Consider the following 14367-nt stretch of genomic DNA (forward strand, 5'->3'; position numbering starts at 1 on the left):
AAAGCACAATATATAGTAACAAAATAGTAAAATATATAATGACAAAGCAATCAGAATAATGTGCAGATCTCCCCCTAGTTAAACATTGCTCTACAATCCAAAAATTAATTTAAATTTCAAAATTTTTTAAGTCCTTTGTATCCTCTGTCAATTGCAGAAGGTTATTTTAGTCTATGTTGATCAAAATAGTAAATCTAAATAGCATTACCGGAAGAAAAAACATAGTTGCAAAATCTCGACTTTGCACATTGTAGTATTTACCTTTAGAATTAAAAAGAAATGATTCTTGAAGATATGAATAAAGAGTAAAAGAGTTTGTAAAAAGAAGCGCTTTTAGTGTTTATGTACCTTGAGAATTTCAAAAGAACCAACATTATCTATTCTATAGTTTGAAAGTTTAGGGATTAGGAGCCAATGTCCCCTCCAACATCCATTTTTGGGTGTCAAATAATTAAAATCCTTGTATTTATATCCTTTGTGATAGAGCAACCTAACATTTTTTAAGAAAGACAAAATAGGAAAGCTACAGGCCAAAGAGAGACAGACAAATAAAACACCATGTTGGAAGATGGAAGCTCTATTTCTAGGGCCCGAAAATAATTTATAACGTTGATTCGGTTCGATTTTAAAAAAATTAGTAAACCGGTATTAGGTAATTTGAAAAGTAAATTTTATAGAATGAAGATAAATTAATTATTTTATTGGTCCGACAATTTAAATGGAATGGAGTAAGTAACTCAATTTGATACTAAATCTAACAAAACGTGATGCCATCCTTTTCTTTTTATTTATTAGAAAAAGAATAAATTCCTAATGCTTTGGATGCCAAGAAATTTATGAAACCATAAACATTGGACCACAATAGCAGAACATGCTAAGCTACTTTTTACGGCTGACCCCTCCATTTATATGCAACAGTTTAGGTCCACCACCAGAAAGCTTTTCATCATCCTCCTCATTGCACAACACAACACATGCACTTCCTACTTTTTTTTTTTTTTTTTTTTTTTTTTTGTTTTTCACTTTCTATTGCCCTAATTATGAGATATCCACATAAAGTACATGGTACTGCTGTTACCACAGTAACTAAGATTTCAAATTCAAATATATTATATATATCATGCATTAAAATTAGTTATCGCTTTACCTTTGTTAGTTTGGCTTTACCAAATAAGATGTTAATTGAAATAGTTTATATATATCATGCATTAAAATTAGTTATCGCTTTACCTTTGTTAGTTTGGCTTTACCAAATAAGATGTTAATTGAAATAGTTTGACTTTACCAATAAAATGTAATTGAGATGAATAATCGACATCAATCCCGTAAAGATAGAATTCAAATTAATCCTTTAAAAGCACATTTTGTTGAAAGAGACAAAATTTAAGGTGTGTAAAATTTTTACACAGGTGAATTCGTATTGATTCTTCTTGTATTAATATAATTATTTTATAAATGAATAGACTCATCAAAATTATACCCATTTCAGTCTTACCAACCAATGCTATTTTTCTTCTTCTTTTTGCAAGAAAAGACAGTGAATAGATCACAATTGATATGAGTTGCTAAAGAGGAAACATTACAACCAACAATCTCAAAGCAACTTAAATATCCCAATCTGAACAGATGAAAAGTTGCATCAAAAGCAAAAGCAAATGTAATAATTACAACCACCATTTTCCACCCAACAAGAACAAATAGAGTAGCAGATATCCATATCCTCCCCAAAGTATTGATGAAAAAGCTAAAAATAAAAAAATAAAAAGAAAAAAAAAAGAAAAAGAAAACTAGTACAAAATGGGAAAAAGAAAAAAAAAAAATTAAATGACAGTTGGCTCCTAACTTAAAGAAGTTTAGGTCCAAATCAACCATATGACAAAGAACAAAGATTAAACATGATGCAATGAAGATCCTTTTAAAATCCATGGAGTGATATGATCATCTCACCTAGATGAGTTATCATCCACATCAACTACATCCAGCTGTAGATCTTGCTCTTCCCGTTGACTGGAACGACATAGCTCTTCAATCCGGCTGGTTACTTCGGACATTGACGGGCGATTATCAGGGTATTGAGCTGCACAATCTATTCCAAGCTGCAAAAGCTGAACCATTTCCTCCTCTACATTCTGATACCTAAGGAGTTCAAGATCAAACACCTCTGAAGTCCATTCCTCTCGAACTATGGACTGAACCCACCGGGGAAGATCAACACCTTCCTCATTCAATAAGGCATGTGTCGGGGGCTTCCCAGTGAGCAACTCTAATAGCAATACACCGAAGCTATAAACATCAGCTTTCTGGGAAACTCTGCGGGGATCAGTCACCTCTGGTGCTCGGTATCCGGCGACTCGGTTGGGGGTGGAGGAAGGACCAACAAGGTGAGCAAGTCCAAAATCAGATACTCGAGCTTCATAGTTCTGAGTGAGCAGGATATTGGATGATTTAATGTTTCCATGGGAGACATTAGGACCTTGAGAGTGCAAGTACTGGATGCCGCGGGCAGCTCCAAGGGCAATACCAGATCTAATTTCCCAGTTTAATGGAGTCCTGCCAGCTCCTTTGTTTCCTGTGATAGAAGTTAAGAGATGATGGTGAAAATAAAGCCACAGAGCAAAATACAGTAATAATATATGATTCAGTTTAGGAGTTTTGTGAGATCAAATATTCTTCATGGAGATTGTTTTCAGGTTCAGAGCTTTTTCCTATCACCTAATTTATATGTTTCATTCCTGAGGAGAAATTCAAAAGGAATCTTTGAAAGAACAAGATTACATATGTGGAACTGTCGGTTGCACATAAGACAGTACAGTTTCATGACAATTAAATTATGCAAAACAAAGAGTTACTAAAATACTCCACCTAAAGGGAATAATTAGGCATCACCCATTATTGAGTTCAAGTAAATTTCAAACAAGAAATGACAAATTATATTGACTTTCTGCTCATTCACCAACACCCCACTGTTCTGCAGGAAACAAGAAATTTTAAGCAAGACCATGAATATATATATGTGCACAAAACAAACAAATACTTCCATAGCCTCTTTGTGGCTACAAAATCCTTAAGCATAATTCAAAAAGAAAACCTTGCGATTTATAGAATCTGACAAATAAGTCCATAATTTCTTGGTAAAGATATTCAGTTAAGAGAGATGACCAGCAGCACCAGACAGGAGGATAAATACAGTTTCAACTTTAAAGTTTAACCCAAAAAATTTAAAGAAAAAGGGTAATTATCTTCAAAGGTGATGATAAGAGAGATCTCAACAATCATTCTATAAACAATAAAAGGATGGAATAATAAGAAAGAAAGAGGCAAAAATCCTAAAGAAATACTTACCGTGCAAAAGAGCAGACAAGCTTCCCATAGGCATGTAATCATAAACAAGCAGCTTTTCATCTCTGCTATAATAATAAGCTCTTAAAGGGACCAAATTTTCTTGATCCACAGCTCCCACCATCTCAATCTTCTCCTTGAATTCTCTATCAGAAATAGTTACATCCTTCAATCTTTTAACAGCCACAATAGTCCCCACCTCCAACACAGCCTTATAAGCAGTCCCAAATGTTCCCTTCCCCAACACCTCTGCAGAGGCTCTCAATAAATCTTCTAAGTCAAACACCCTTGAAGCCTTACCAAAGAACACCAACTTTTTAGCCCCAGCTCCGTTCACTTCCCCTACTCCTTTCCCATTCCCCACCATTGCAGCCGCTGCAGCAGCCGCCACTGAATACCCATTTCCATTTGCATTCTCCAACTCTCCAATTGGCTTTTCTCCTGGAATTACAAGTTCTTGTTGCTTAATAGACGCAATGTCTATCGATCTTGACTTCTTGCTACCCTTCTTTCTACATAAAAACATCAAAATCAAAACAATCAAAAAGAAGCCAATTACAGATCCAATCACAATACCAGCAATAGCACCACCAGATAGCTTCTTTCTTTTACTTCCATTGCCACTGTCTGTTGGTGAACTTGGCACAACTATGCTACTACTATTTTCAGCAGTGATACAAGCATTAGCTAATGGTTTCCCACATAGTGAATTACCCAAAAACGAACTCGAATCAAAAGCCTTAAATCTTTCAGGTATAGACCCATTCAACACATTATTTGAAACATTGAATTGCTCTAACTTCTCCAACTTCAAATCAGGAATTGACCCAGATAATCTATTGTTCTCCAAGTATAAAGTCCTTAATCTTGTGAAATTTTGGAAACCCGCCGAGATCTCGCCGGTGAAGTTGTTTTCACCTAGATTGAGACGTACAAGATCACGTAAACTAAACAGGAACTCTGGGATCTCGCCAGATAACAAATTTCCTTGCAAGTAGAGGTTCCTGAGATTAGCACAAGCAGCGAGATCTGAAGGTAGCTCACCAGTTAGAGCATTGAGACGGAGACTAAGAGTATGTAGTTGAGTTAAGTTAGCGAAAATGCCGGTGGGTAGTTGGCCTGAAAGTGCTACTCCAGGAAGGCGGAGTACAACAACACGGTTACCTTCGCAGGTAACTCCAGCCCAAGAGCAAGGAGACAACTGGGTAATATTCCAAAAGAGAGTACGGCCGCCGACTGAGGAGCGTAGAGAGACAAGCGCCGCCCGGTCGGCGGCGAGATCTGGTTTGGAGAAAGGAAAGGAGTTGAGAAGGAAGAAGAAAAAAAGAAGATTTTTCGTAACCATTTTTTGATAATGGTTTGAAAGGAAGAGAAAATGTGTGTTTTTAATGTCTTTTGAGGTTTTGGAGGTTAGGACTTAGGAGAGAGGCATTGTCCGAAGAGAGACAAGTAGAGGAGAGACAGTGTATGAGTTAGCAGGGAGCGAAGTGTATAAGTTATGGAAGAGAGAGAGAGAGAGAGAGAGAGAGAGAGGGACCATACTCCAAACATAAATATAAAATTATTTTTATTTATAAAAAAAATATGACATAATTTTGTTTTATTTAATGGAGACAAAAATATATATATTTTCCATACTCCATAAAAGATAGAGCTATTTCAATTTTGGTATATGACTCCATTTGCCCCCTAAATTTAATAGCACAATAGTAAAATCTATTTGAAAATAATTTTTTATATAATTTATTCTCTCAATTTACATCACAAGGAAAAAGCTCAATTTTTTTAAACAATAAATATTTAATTTAAATCAAATATATTAAGATATAATATAATATAATTAAAAGTAATTAAATGAAAAATTATAAATATTCTTCAATCTAGATATTCAATATAATTAAATATTTTTCTAATTTTATAAATCAAATATTTTATTTAATTATTTTTTAAATAAAATATAAGACATTGCAATTTTTATTGTTATATTTTTAAATATTTTTTCTTTTCTAATTTTAAAATTTTAAATAATTTGTGTAAAAAATATTAAAAATTCTTTTGAAAATTAAGTTTCTTGTTCTTTTGATGTAAATTTAGAGAATAAATTGTTTAAAAAATAGATTTTTACGCAAATTATGTATCGCTTTCAAATTAGGTGAAAATCAAACTTTATTCCTTCAATTTTCATACCACTCAGTCCCCAAAAGATAAAATTTTTAAAATATACGGAGATTATGCTTTCTAATTTTATCAAAAAATATATATAATTAATAAATTAAAATACAATTTTTACTTTTAATTGCACCTTTCATCTCATAAAAATAGAATTACTTCATTAAAATTAAATAATTCATAATTAATTAGATGTAATTTAATTGGTCTTCTCGCTAATTTTAGGGGGTAAAAAGTGTTTACAAATTTGGTGAACTAAGGGGTTAATTACTTTTATTGTATAGCTCACTATATTATTCTACCTTATTGAGTCTCTCAATAACTTGAATAATTTATATTAAATTATTCATAAAATCGATCAAAATATAATTATTCTGTCTCAAAATATAAATTATTTTTGTGTGATTATTTTGTCCAAACATATAAATTGTCTTGAGTATTTTAAGAAGTAATAAATCATATTTTTTAATATTACCGCTATTTATATTAGATACATCGTAACTATATTTACCTTTTAAAAAAAATTATATTTACAAGTTACTCTTAGTTTTGAGGTAAAGACTAATTTGGTTGAATTATATTTGATTTTTTTTATAATTTATAAGAGTTAATTTTTTTTTAATCCCGTGTAAAATCTTAAGCTATTTATATTTTGGAACAGATGGAGTAATTTTTTAATAAAAAAATCAAAATAATTAAAGTTATGAAGTTAGCTAATATAGGTTGCAATAATACTCATGATTTTGTCAATTTCAGATATTGGTTAAATAATGACAGGATAAGAAACTATAAAATTATTCTCCTACAAAAAGGGGAAAAAATTAATTTGAGAAAAATGAGTTTTTTTTTTTTTTTTTTTTGAGAAAAATGAGTTTATCTTTATAAAGATGAAGGGAATATTAAATGATTCAATAACTATATATATATAAATATATAACTTTTAGAATATTAATAATGATGTTGTAATATATTAAAATTTAGAAGTGATGATGTGGCATTTTATTTTATTTTCATTCTAACTAGTCTTTTTTTTTTACATTTAATAAATATCAAGTTTTTTTTATTAGATGATAGATTAAAAACTAATACTATTTCTGTTCTATAATATTAGTCACACTTGGAATTTCATTGTCTCCTAAAAAGCATTAAATTTTTTTAAGTTACAATACATTATCGAGTAAATTGATTATATTACCCTTAACTTAATGTTAATTCTTTAAAAAAACTATTAAATTGAAATGATAATTATTGGTCATGTACAAAGAGTAAACACAGAAAAAAAATATTTATTACTCCTCGAAACTACAAATATGAAAATTATTTTGGAACAAACTACTTTCTTAAACGTGACAAATAGTATGAAAGAGAGATAGTAGATATAACGAATTTAACATTTAATAAACATTATAAGTGATAGAATCTAATGGATGTACAATGAATAACATTAATTAGATAATGAAATTACAATAATGTAGTTAACTAATGGAATTAAAATATAATTTCAAATTCATTGCATTACAATTAAAATTTTTATACCTCATTTAATTATAAAAATATGAATAAATTCATAAGCATTTCAATCGAAGATATGAGAATTTCAAAAGGAAAAAAAAATATATAATTACATCAATTGTATTACAAGAATTTATTGTGACAATCAATATTTCAGTTTATTGCTTGAAAATTTAAAAAAGAGCATGTGAATTTATCTTCTATTATTTGATCAAATTATTTAAATTAAATCAATACAAATATATACTCATAATAATTTTTTGAAAAATTTATTTCACATAATTCGTGTGTTGCGCGCGAATACACGGCTACTTACTCTATTAAAATTAAATAACTCATATTAAAAATAAAGGGCCATAATTAATATATTTTAATATAATCAAAGAATTTCTTTTAAACACCTATTATGCTACATAATTAGTATGTCCATTCGTTACGAATAATAAAGACATTTCATTAGAGATTAACAGAAAAATAAATAAAAGGATTAAATATATAATTTACTTTCTATACATATGCATATAATATGCAGGTGTATTTGTCCCTCGATGCCTCTGTTAAAATATTTATTTTCTAGGACAGAGTGTAAGAATGAGTAGAAAAAAGGAAACCCTAGCTGTATCTGTGTGTTCATGTTACTGATAAAGCGTATGACTACTGGACAGAGCAGTCAACTGTTTGCTTTTTAACCTTTTCTTTTCTGAAAAAAATGAATTTAAAATATAAAAATGGAAATATTATTTTAGAATTGTCTTTTTCTTTTCCTTTCTTGTCCTTCTTCTTCCTCCTCGGTTTTTAATTTTTTTATTTATCTGTTACTGCCAAAGCAAATATTGGAGTGCGGCTGCAGTTCTCTTTTTTAGTTGCTTTTGGGTCTTCTGTTTTGGCTTTTTCTTTTTTCGGATATATTGAAAAGAAAATTTCTCTTTTTTTTTTTTTTTTTTTTATTTACTGAATCTGTATTTATATGTACATAAATGTAAAAAATACCATATAATGAGGCGTGACTATTACAGGTCACAATTTTATCCTATCGGGTCATAGATTATTACTCGTATCGGGTACGAGTTCAGCTACTTATATAAAATAAATATTTAAAAATATTTAAAATAATCATTTTTAAAAGAAATTATATATATTCATTTTTTAATTATAATTAATGCTACAATTATATTTAATACTTATATTTAATACTTTTTTAAAGGAAAGCCAATAACTTTAATCACTGTAAATCAAGAATAACAAACCAACAATAAACAAAAGAGGAACAAGATCAACCAAAGAATATACATTAGTTGCTAATAGGTGTGCAACTCTAGTTGTTGACCGCTTAACAAAGGACACAAAACAATAGTCTAGTTCTTTGAGAAGGTATATGCAATCAGAAATAACATTACCAAAATAAGTTCAGCTACCTATATAAAATAAATATTTAAAAATATTTAAAATAATTATTTTTAAAAGAAATTATATATATTCATTTTTTTAATTATAATTAATGCTACAATTATATTTAATACTTATATTTAATACTTTTTTTAAAGGAAAGCCAATAACTTTAATCACTGTAAATTAAGAATAACAAGCCAACAATAAACAAAAGAGGAACAAGATCAACCAAAGAATAGACATTAGTTGCTAATAGGTGTGCAACTCTAGTTGTTGACCGCTTAACAAAGGACACAAAACAATAGTCTAGTTCTTTGAGAAGGTATATGAAATCAGAAATAACATTACCAAAATAAGTTCAGCTACCTATATAAAATAAATATTTAAAAATATTTAAAATAATTATTTTTAAAAGAAATTATATATATTCATTTTTTTAATTATAATTAATGCTACAATTATATTTAATACTTATATTTAATACTTTTTTAAAGGAAAGCCAATAACTTTAATCACTGTAAATTAAGAATAACAAACCAACAATAAACAAAAGAGGAACAAGATCAACCAAAGAATAGACATTAGTTGCTAATAGGTGTGCAACTCTAGTTGTTGACGGCTTAACAAAGGACACAAAACAATAGTCTAGTTCTTTGAGAAGGTATATGCAATCAGAAATAACATTACCAAAATAAGAGCCATCCGCATTTTGACCCTGAAGAACTTGCACCAGGAGGAGGGAGTTTGACTCAAACATGACATGGCTGTATGAATTACCTTTTACCTATTGAACCGAATGATAAGACTAAAAGTTAGTTATTTTCAGATATGTACACAGCTAGATTAGCTTTATCTCTTGTAAACCTCTTGTGCTTATCTATTGTAACTGTAACATATTTATATAAGCTTATTGAGATGAATGGAAATACACAAGTTAAACAGCCATTATTTGTGACTGTGTTTTATGGTATCAGAGCCGAAAACCCACTGGTTTTCATTTTTCTTAGACTTTTCATATTTTTCGTTTTGAACCTGAGTTATTTGTCTCATTTTAATGGCTTCTTCATCCACTGTTCCAAATCTCACTCACTCCTCTGGAAGAACTCTTATTTCTTTCAATGAGTCTCAATTTCCATTAAAATTGACGCAGCAGAATTATCCTGCTTGGCATGCACAGGTTCTCCCTGTTTTTAAAGGGCATAACTTAATGGGATACGTTGATCGATCTCTTAAGTGTCCATCTCCAATCGTTCGTACAAATGATAAAGATGAAATTAATAAAGACTATGAGTTTTGGATCTGTCAAGACCAACTAGTTTTGGCTGCCATTATTGCAGCAACAAGCTTTTTCACTATGCATATTGTTTCTGCTGAGTCCGCAGCTGATGCCTGGGAAAAGATTCAAACATCTTGTGCCAATAAGTCGGCTACATGGATTCTCTCTCTTAGAGACAAGCTGACCAATCTCAAGAGAGAGTCTCGTCCTATTTCTGATTATTTGCAATCGGTGAAAGCTATTTCAGAAGATTTAGCACTCTTTGGGAATCCAGTTTCAGATATTGATTTGGTAATTCATGTCCTAAATGGTGTAGGATCTGAGTATCGTGATATTGCAGCGGCAGTTAGAGCTCGAGATACGGTTATCTCCTTTGAAGAACTTCAGGACAAACTCCAAGCTCATGAGTTATATCTCAAAAAGGTTGATCCCTCGTTTGATTCCTCACCCATCACAGCCAATTTTGTGCGGAAAAGAACCAACTTTCGATAAAATTCTCAAAGACAGAATCACAGAGTTTCGACTGAAAATTCTAATTCCGTTGGAAATCGAAATTATTTTGAAAATTCAACAAGGTATAGAAGGGGTTTTGGTGGTTCACGAGTTGTTTGCCAAATCTATGAACGACCTGGTCATATAGCTAAACAGTGCTTTGGTGCTAAAGATTACTTCAAAGATAATTTTCCCATGCCAAGAGCTCCTCATGCTGCTGCTCAAGAGCCTTCGAATTGCATTCTTGACACCGGTGCCTCTTACCATGTAACTAATGATCTGTAGAAGCTGGCGTTACATGCTCCATATGAAGGTTTGGATGAGCTCCATCTTACTGATGGTACTGGTTTACGCATTACACATGTTGGATCACAGTTACTTTCTTTTCCATTCAAAAGTTGCTCTCTTGATAATGTTTTGTGTGTTCCCAATGCAAAAGAAAATTTGATTTCAGTTTCTGCTTTCTGTCTAGCTAATAATGTTTCGGTTGAATTCTTCTTTGATTGTTTTCTTGTTAAGGACCTATTCATGGGGGAGATACTCACAAAGGGGCAAATTAAAAATTCTCTCTATCGTCTTTCGTCAATCACCAAAAATCGGTCTCCAGTTGCTCATTCAATTGTTTGTGGGTCATCGTTTGTCTGGCATCAACGCCTCAGTCATCCTGCTGCTTGAGTGTGTCGTTATGTTTTGTCCAAATATAATTTATCAGAGTCATCTACTCGTTTTGATTGCAATTCATGCTTTTGTAATAAGAGTCATTGACTGGCATTTGGTGTCTCCTCACTTCGTAGTACTCGTCCTCTTGAATTATTGTATTCAGATGTTTGGGGGCCAGCTCCCGTTAAGTCAATTGATGGATTCAATTATTATTTAATTTTAGTTGATCACTACACTAAATACATATGGTTTTACCCCTTGAAAGCAAAATCTGATGTTGCAAATGTATTTTCAGTATTCCAAAGCTTAGTTGAGAATATGTTTAAAATAAAAATTGTTTCTGCATATACAGATGGAGGTGGTGAGTTTATTACTTTGAAAACCATATTTCAGAAGAGTGGAATTAGTCATCTTAAGACACCACCTCACACACCGCAGCATAATGGAGCTGCAGCGAGGCGTCATCGCCACTTGGTAGAAACTGGTCCTACTTTACTCCAATCTGCAGCCTTACCATTTAAGTTTTGGACCTATGCCTTTCAATCAGCTACTTATCTTATTAATAGACTACCAACACCGATTATTCATATGTCCTCACCATTTCAAAAATTATTTAACCAGCAACCCAATTATGCTAAGCTTAAAATTTTCGAATGCCTGTGTTATCCTTTTCTTCTGCTGTATAGTCATACTAAGTTTGAAGCAAAGTCCACACCGTGTGTGTTTATAGGCTATTCTTTGAGCCAAAGTGCTTATTTGTGTTATGAACCTCAAAGTCAGAAGGTGTATGTGTCTAGGCATGTGATTTTTGTGGAAAATCAATTTCCTAGTAAAAAGCTATGGAGAAAGGAACCAGGTGATGCTATGTGGTATGATTTTAATGATAATATTGGTGTAAGTGATCAACCGTTACCGTGTTTAGTTAATGACTTAGGTACAACTGGTGCGAAACCTGAAACCGTGTCGTTTCCATCTGATGGCTTTATTATTTCTCCCTTTCATTCTAGGGTTACATCGATTCCCCAAATTGTCGAATCCCTAACTCCTTCTGTCGATTTAATATCTCCCTCTGAGTCTACTGTTGCTTCCACGAGTTCTACAACGAGTCATGTTTTGGTTGCTTCTGTTTCGTCCGAATTGTCCCCATTGTCTGCTTCGGTTGCATCTTCTCAGTCAGAGTCATCTTCGAGTTTAGCTCCTCAATTGCCCACTCAAGGTACTTTGTCTTCTCTTACTTCTGTTCCTACTGAAACTAATCAAATTACTCACACTCATCCTATGGTTACAAGGTCTCAGAATAATATTTTTAAGCCAAAAGTTATCAATCTATTACCAAACATCCTATTCCTCCTTCCATTGCACCAACATGTGTATCCCAGGCTTTGAAAATTTCAGAATGGAGGAAGGCCATGTCTAATGAATTTGTTGCTTTAATGGCTAATGGCACTTGGGAGCTTGTTCCTTCTTACAGTGATCAAAATTTGGTGGGTTGCAAGTGAATATTTCGGGTGAAACGAAATGCAGATGGCTCCATTGCAAAGTATAAAGCGCGTCTGGTAGCTAAAGGATACAATCAGAGACCAGGAGTAGATTTTGGATATACATTCAGTCCAGTATTGAAGCCAGCAACAATTCGAATAGTTCTCACCTTCATTGTTTCAAATAATTGGAACATTTGTCAACTGGACGTTAATAATGCATTTCTTCATGGCCCATTGCAAGAGCAAGTATTTATGCAACAACCTCCTGGATTTGTGGATTCTGAAAAACCTACCTATGTGTGTAAACTGGTCAAGGCACTATATGGTCTTCGCCAAGCTCCAAGAGCGTGGTATGAAGCTCTACGAGGGTGTGCGTTACATTTTGGTTTTGAACAGTCAAAGAGTGATCATTCCCTCTTCATCTACAAAAACGGCAATCTTACTTGCTTCTTTCTTGTGTATGTGGATGACTTGTTACTTACTAGCAATTGTAATAAGTTCATAAAGTTGTTCCTAGATCGGTTGTCCTCTAAGTTTTCGCTTAAAGATCTGTGAATACCCAAATTTTGAGGCTCAAAGAGCCAGTTTTCCCGGACTGCAAACAGTCCGGCCGGACCGAAGGCCATTTTGAAAGTTTACCAGAAGTATGCCAATATGGTACTTGAAACGTCCAAAAAATTACGAGGATCGCAGAACTGGTCCCGGAATATTTTTTGGAGGTCCGAAACTCCCCGAAAAGCCTCCGGAACAAAAGACCTGCGCCCTTGTCAGCAACGGCGGCGGAGGCCGCCGGTCTCCGGCGGCAGCGGCCACCGGACTAGGCGGCTTCGGCCGTCGGCCCCGGCGGCAGCGGCCGCCCTCGGTCCGTTTTTTGGCCTATAAAAGCAGCCCCGGGTCTTCATTCCAAGGCACTCAGTCTGTGTTGACGGACGCTCCTTCTCCCCTACGCTCCTTGCGATTCTTTACTGCTTTTCTGCATTTTTTTATTTAGTTTTATTGCTTTCTTGCTTTGTTAATTGGTCACTAAAATCGAATTAATTAATATTCCCTTAACGAGGAGCTTAATCTGGAGCTAAGAAGTAGCCGACGACTGACTCAGGTAATAACGAAACCCTGTCTATTTAATTTTAGCACTTCATGCATATTTCTCTTCTACTCCTAAACTCTACAACTGCATAAATGCATTCACGTCATCAATTTGGCAAATAAATTGCCTCAATTAAATATAATTAAGCTTTAATGCCCGGTTAATCAATAATCATGGTGTTAAGCTTAAATCCGACAATATTGGCTAAAAAGTCTAGTTAATCAATAACTATGGTGAAATTGCCTTTATTTCGAACAAATTCGGCTTAAGTCCAATTAATCAATAATTGTGGCTAAATAGCCTTCATTAAACACGTTTTTCTTGGCAATCAATTGCCTACATTGCAATTCAGTTAATCAATTTTTGGTAAACAAATTGCCTATAAATTAGACTAACCATTTTAGCGACAAATCGCTTAAATCAAAAGCTTTGGCAAGATGCCTTAAAATTAATCCAATCTTTTGGCTTAAAAGCCTTAAAATCAATCATTTTGGCGACAAACGCCCAATCAATCAATTTTGGCGACAATCGCCCAATCAACACCTTTTGACAAACAAACTGCCTAAATCAATTCATTTTGGCTTTAAAGCCTTAAATTAACCAATTTCGGCGACAATCGCCTAAATCATATCATCTTTTCGCAAGCAAATTGCCTAAATCATTCTTTTTGGCTAAAAGCCTTAAATAAACACTTTTGGCAACAGATGCCTAAATCAAATCAATCAATTTTTGGCAAAATGCCTAAACAAAAATGCACAAAGCATACACACACTCATGCATTAAGCATACCCATTCAAAGCCCTTTTAAAAAGGCCTATCGAACTACGTCGACTTTGATCTTCCATTCAAACGGAAGTACGTAGGCACGTTAGGGATTTAACCCCGAGCGGCAAGTCGAAAACTCATAAACATTTCATTGGTCTAATTGCATCATTTACCCTGCAAAGCATTCACTCATCGGT

The 14367-nt window shown here is 33.0% G+C and overlaps 1 protein-coding gene across 1 annotated transcript; it reads right to left on the minus strand.

Annotated features, from left to right (window-relative positions):
* Nucleotides 1–1732: 1732 nt before the first annotated feature.
* LOC105646733 (putative inactive receptor kinase At1g48480) lies at nt 1733–4833 on the minus strand. Its single transcript, XM_012232656.4, has 2 exons — nt 3343–4833; nt 1733–2569 (listed from the first exon to the last, which is right to left on the minus strand). The coding sequence occupies exons 1-2, from the start codon at nt 4682–4684 to the stop codon at nt 1944–1946; spliced, it is 1968 nt and encodes a 655-aa protein (XP_012088046.1). The 5' UTR covers nt 4685–4833; the 3' UTR covers nt 1733–1943.
* Between the last annotated feature and the right edge of the window lie 9534 nt (nt 4834–14367).

The sequence above is a fragment of the Jatropha curcas genome, chromosome 8, assembly GCF_041381405.1.
Source record: "Jatropha curcas cultivar XTBG-Jc1 chromosome 8, XTBG_Jcur_1.0, whole genome shotgun sequence".
Classification (NCBI taxonomy): Eukaryota; Viridiplantae; Streptophyta; class Magnoliopsida; order Malpighiales; family Euphorbiaceae; genus Jatropha; species Jatropha curcas.

Bases quoted from the DNA above. Each gene is read 5' to 3' on its own strand.
- LOC105646733 (XM_012232656.4), bottom strand. From the start codon at position 4,684: ATGGTTACGAAAAATCTTCTTTTTTTCTTCTTCCTTCTCAACTCCTTT. The intron at 2,570-3,342 runs GTAAGTATTTCT...CTTCTATCACAG, and splicing joins CTTGTCTGCTCTTTTGCACG to GAAACAAAGGAGCTGGCAGG.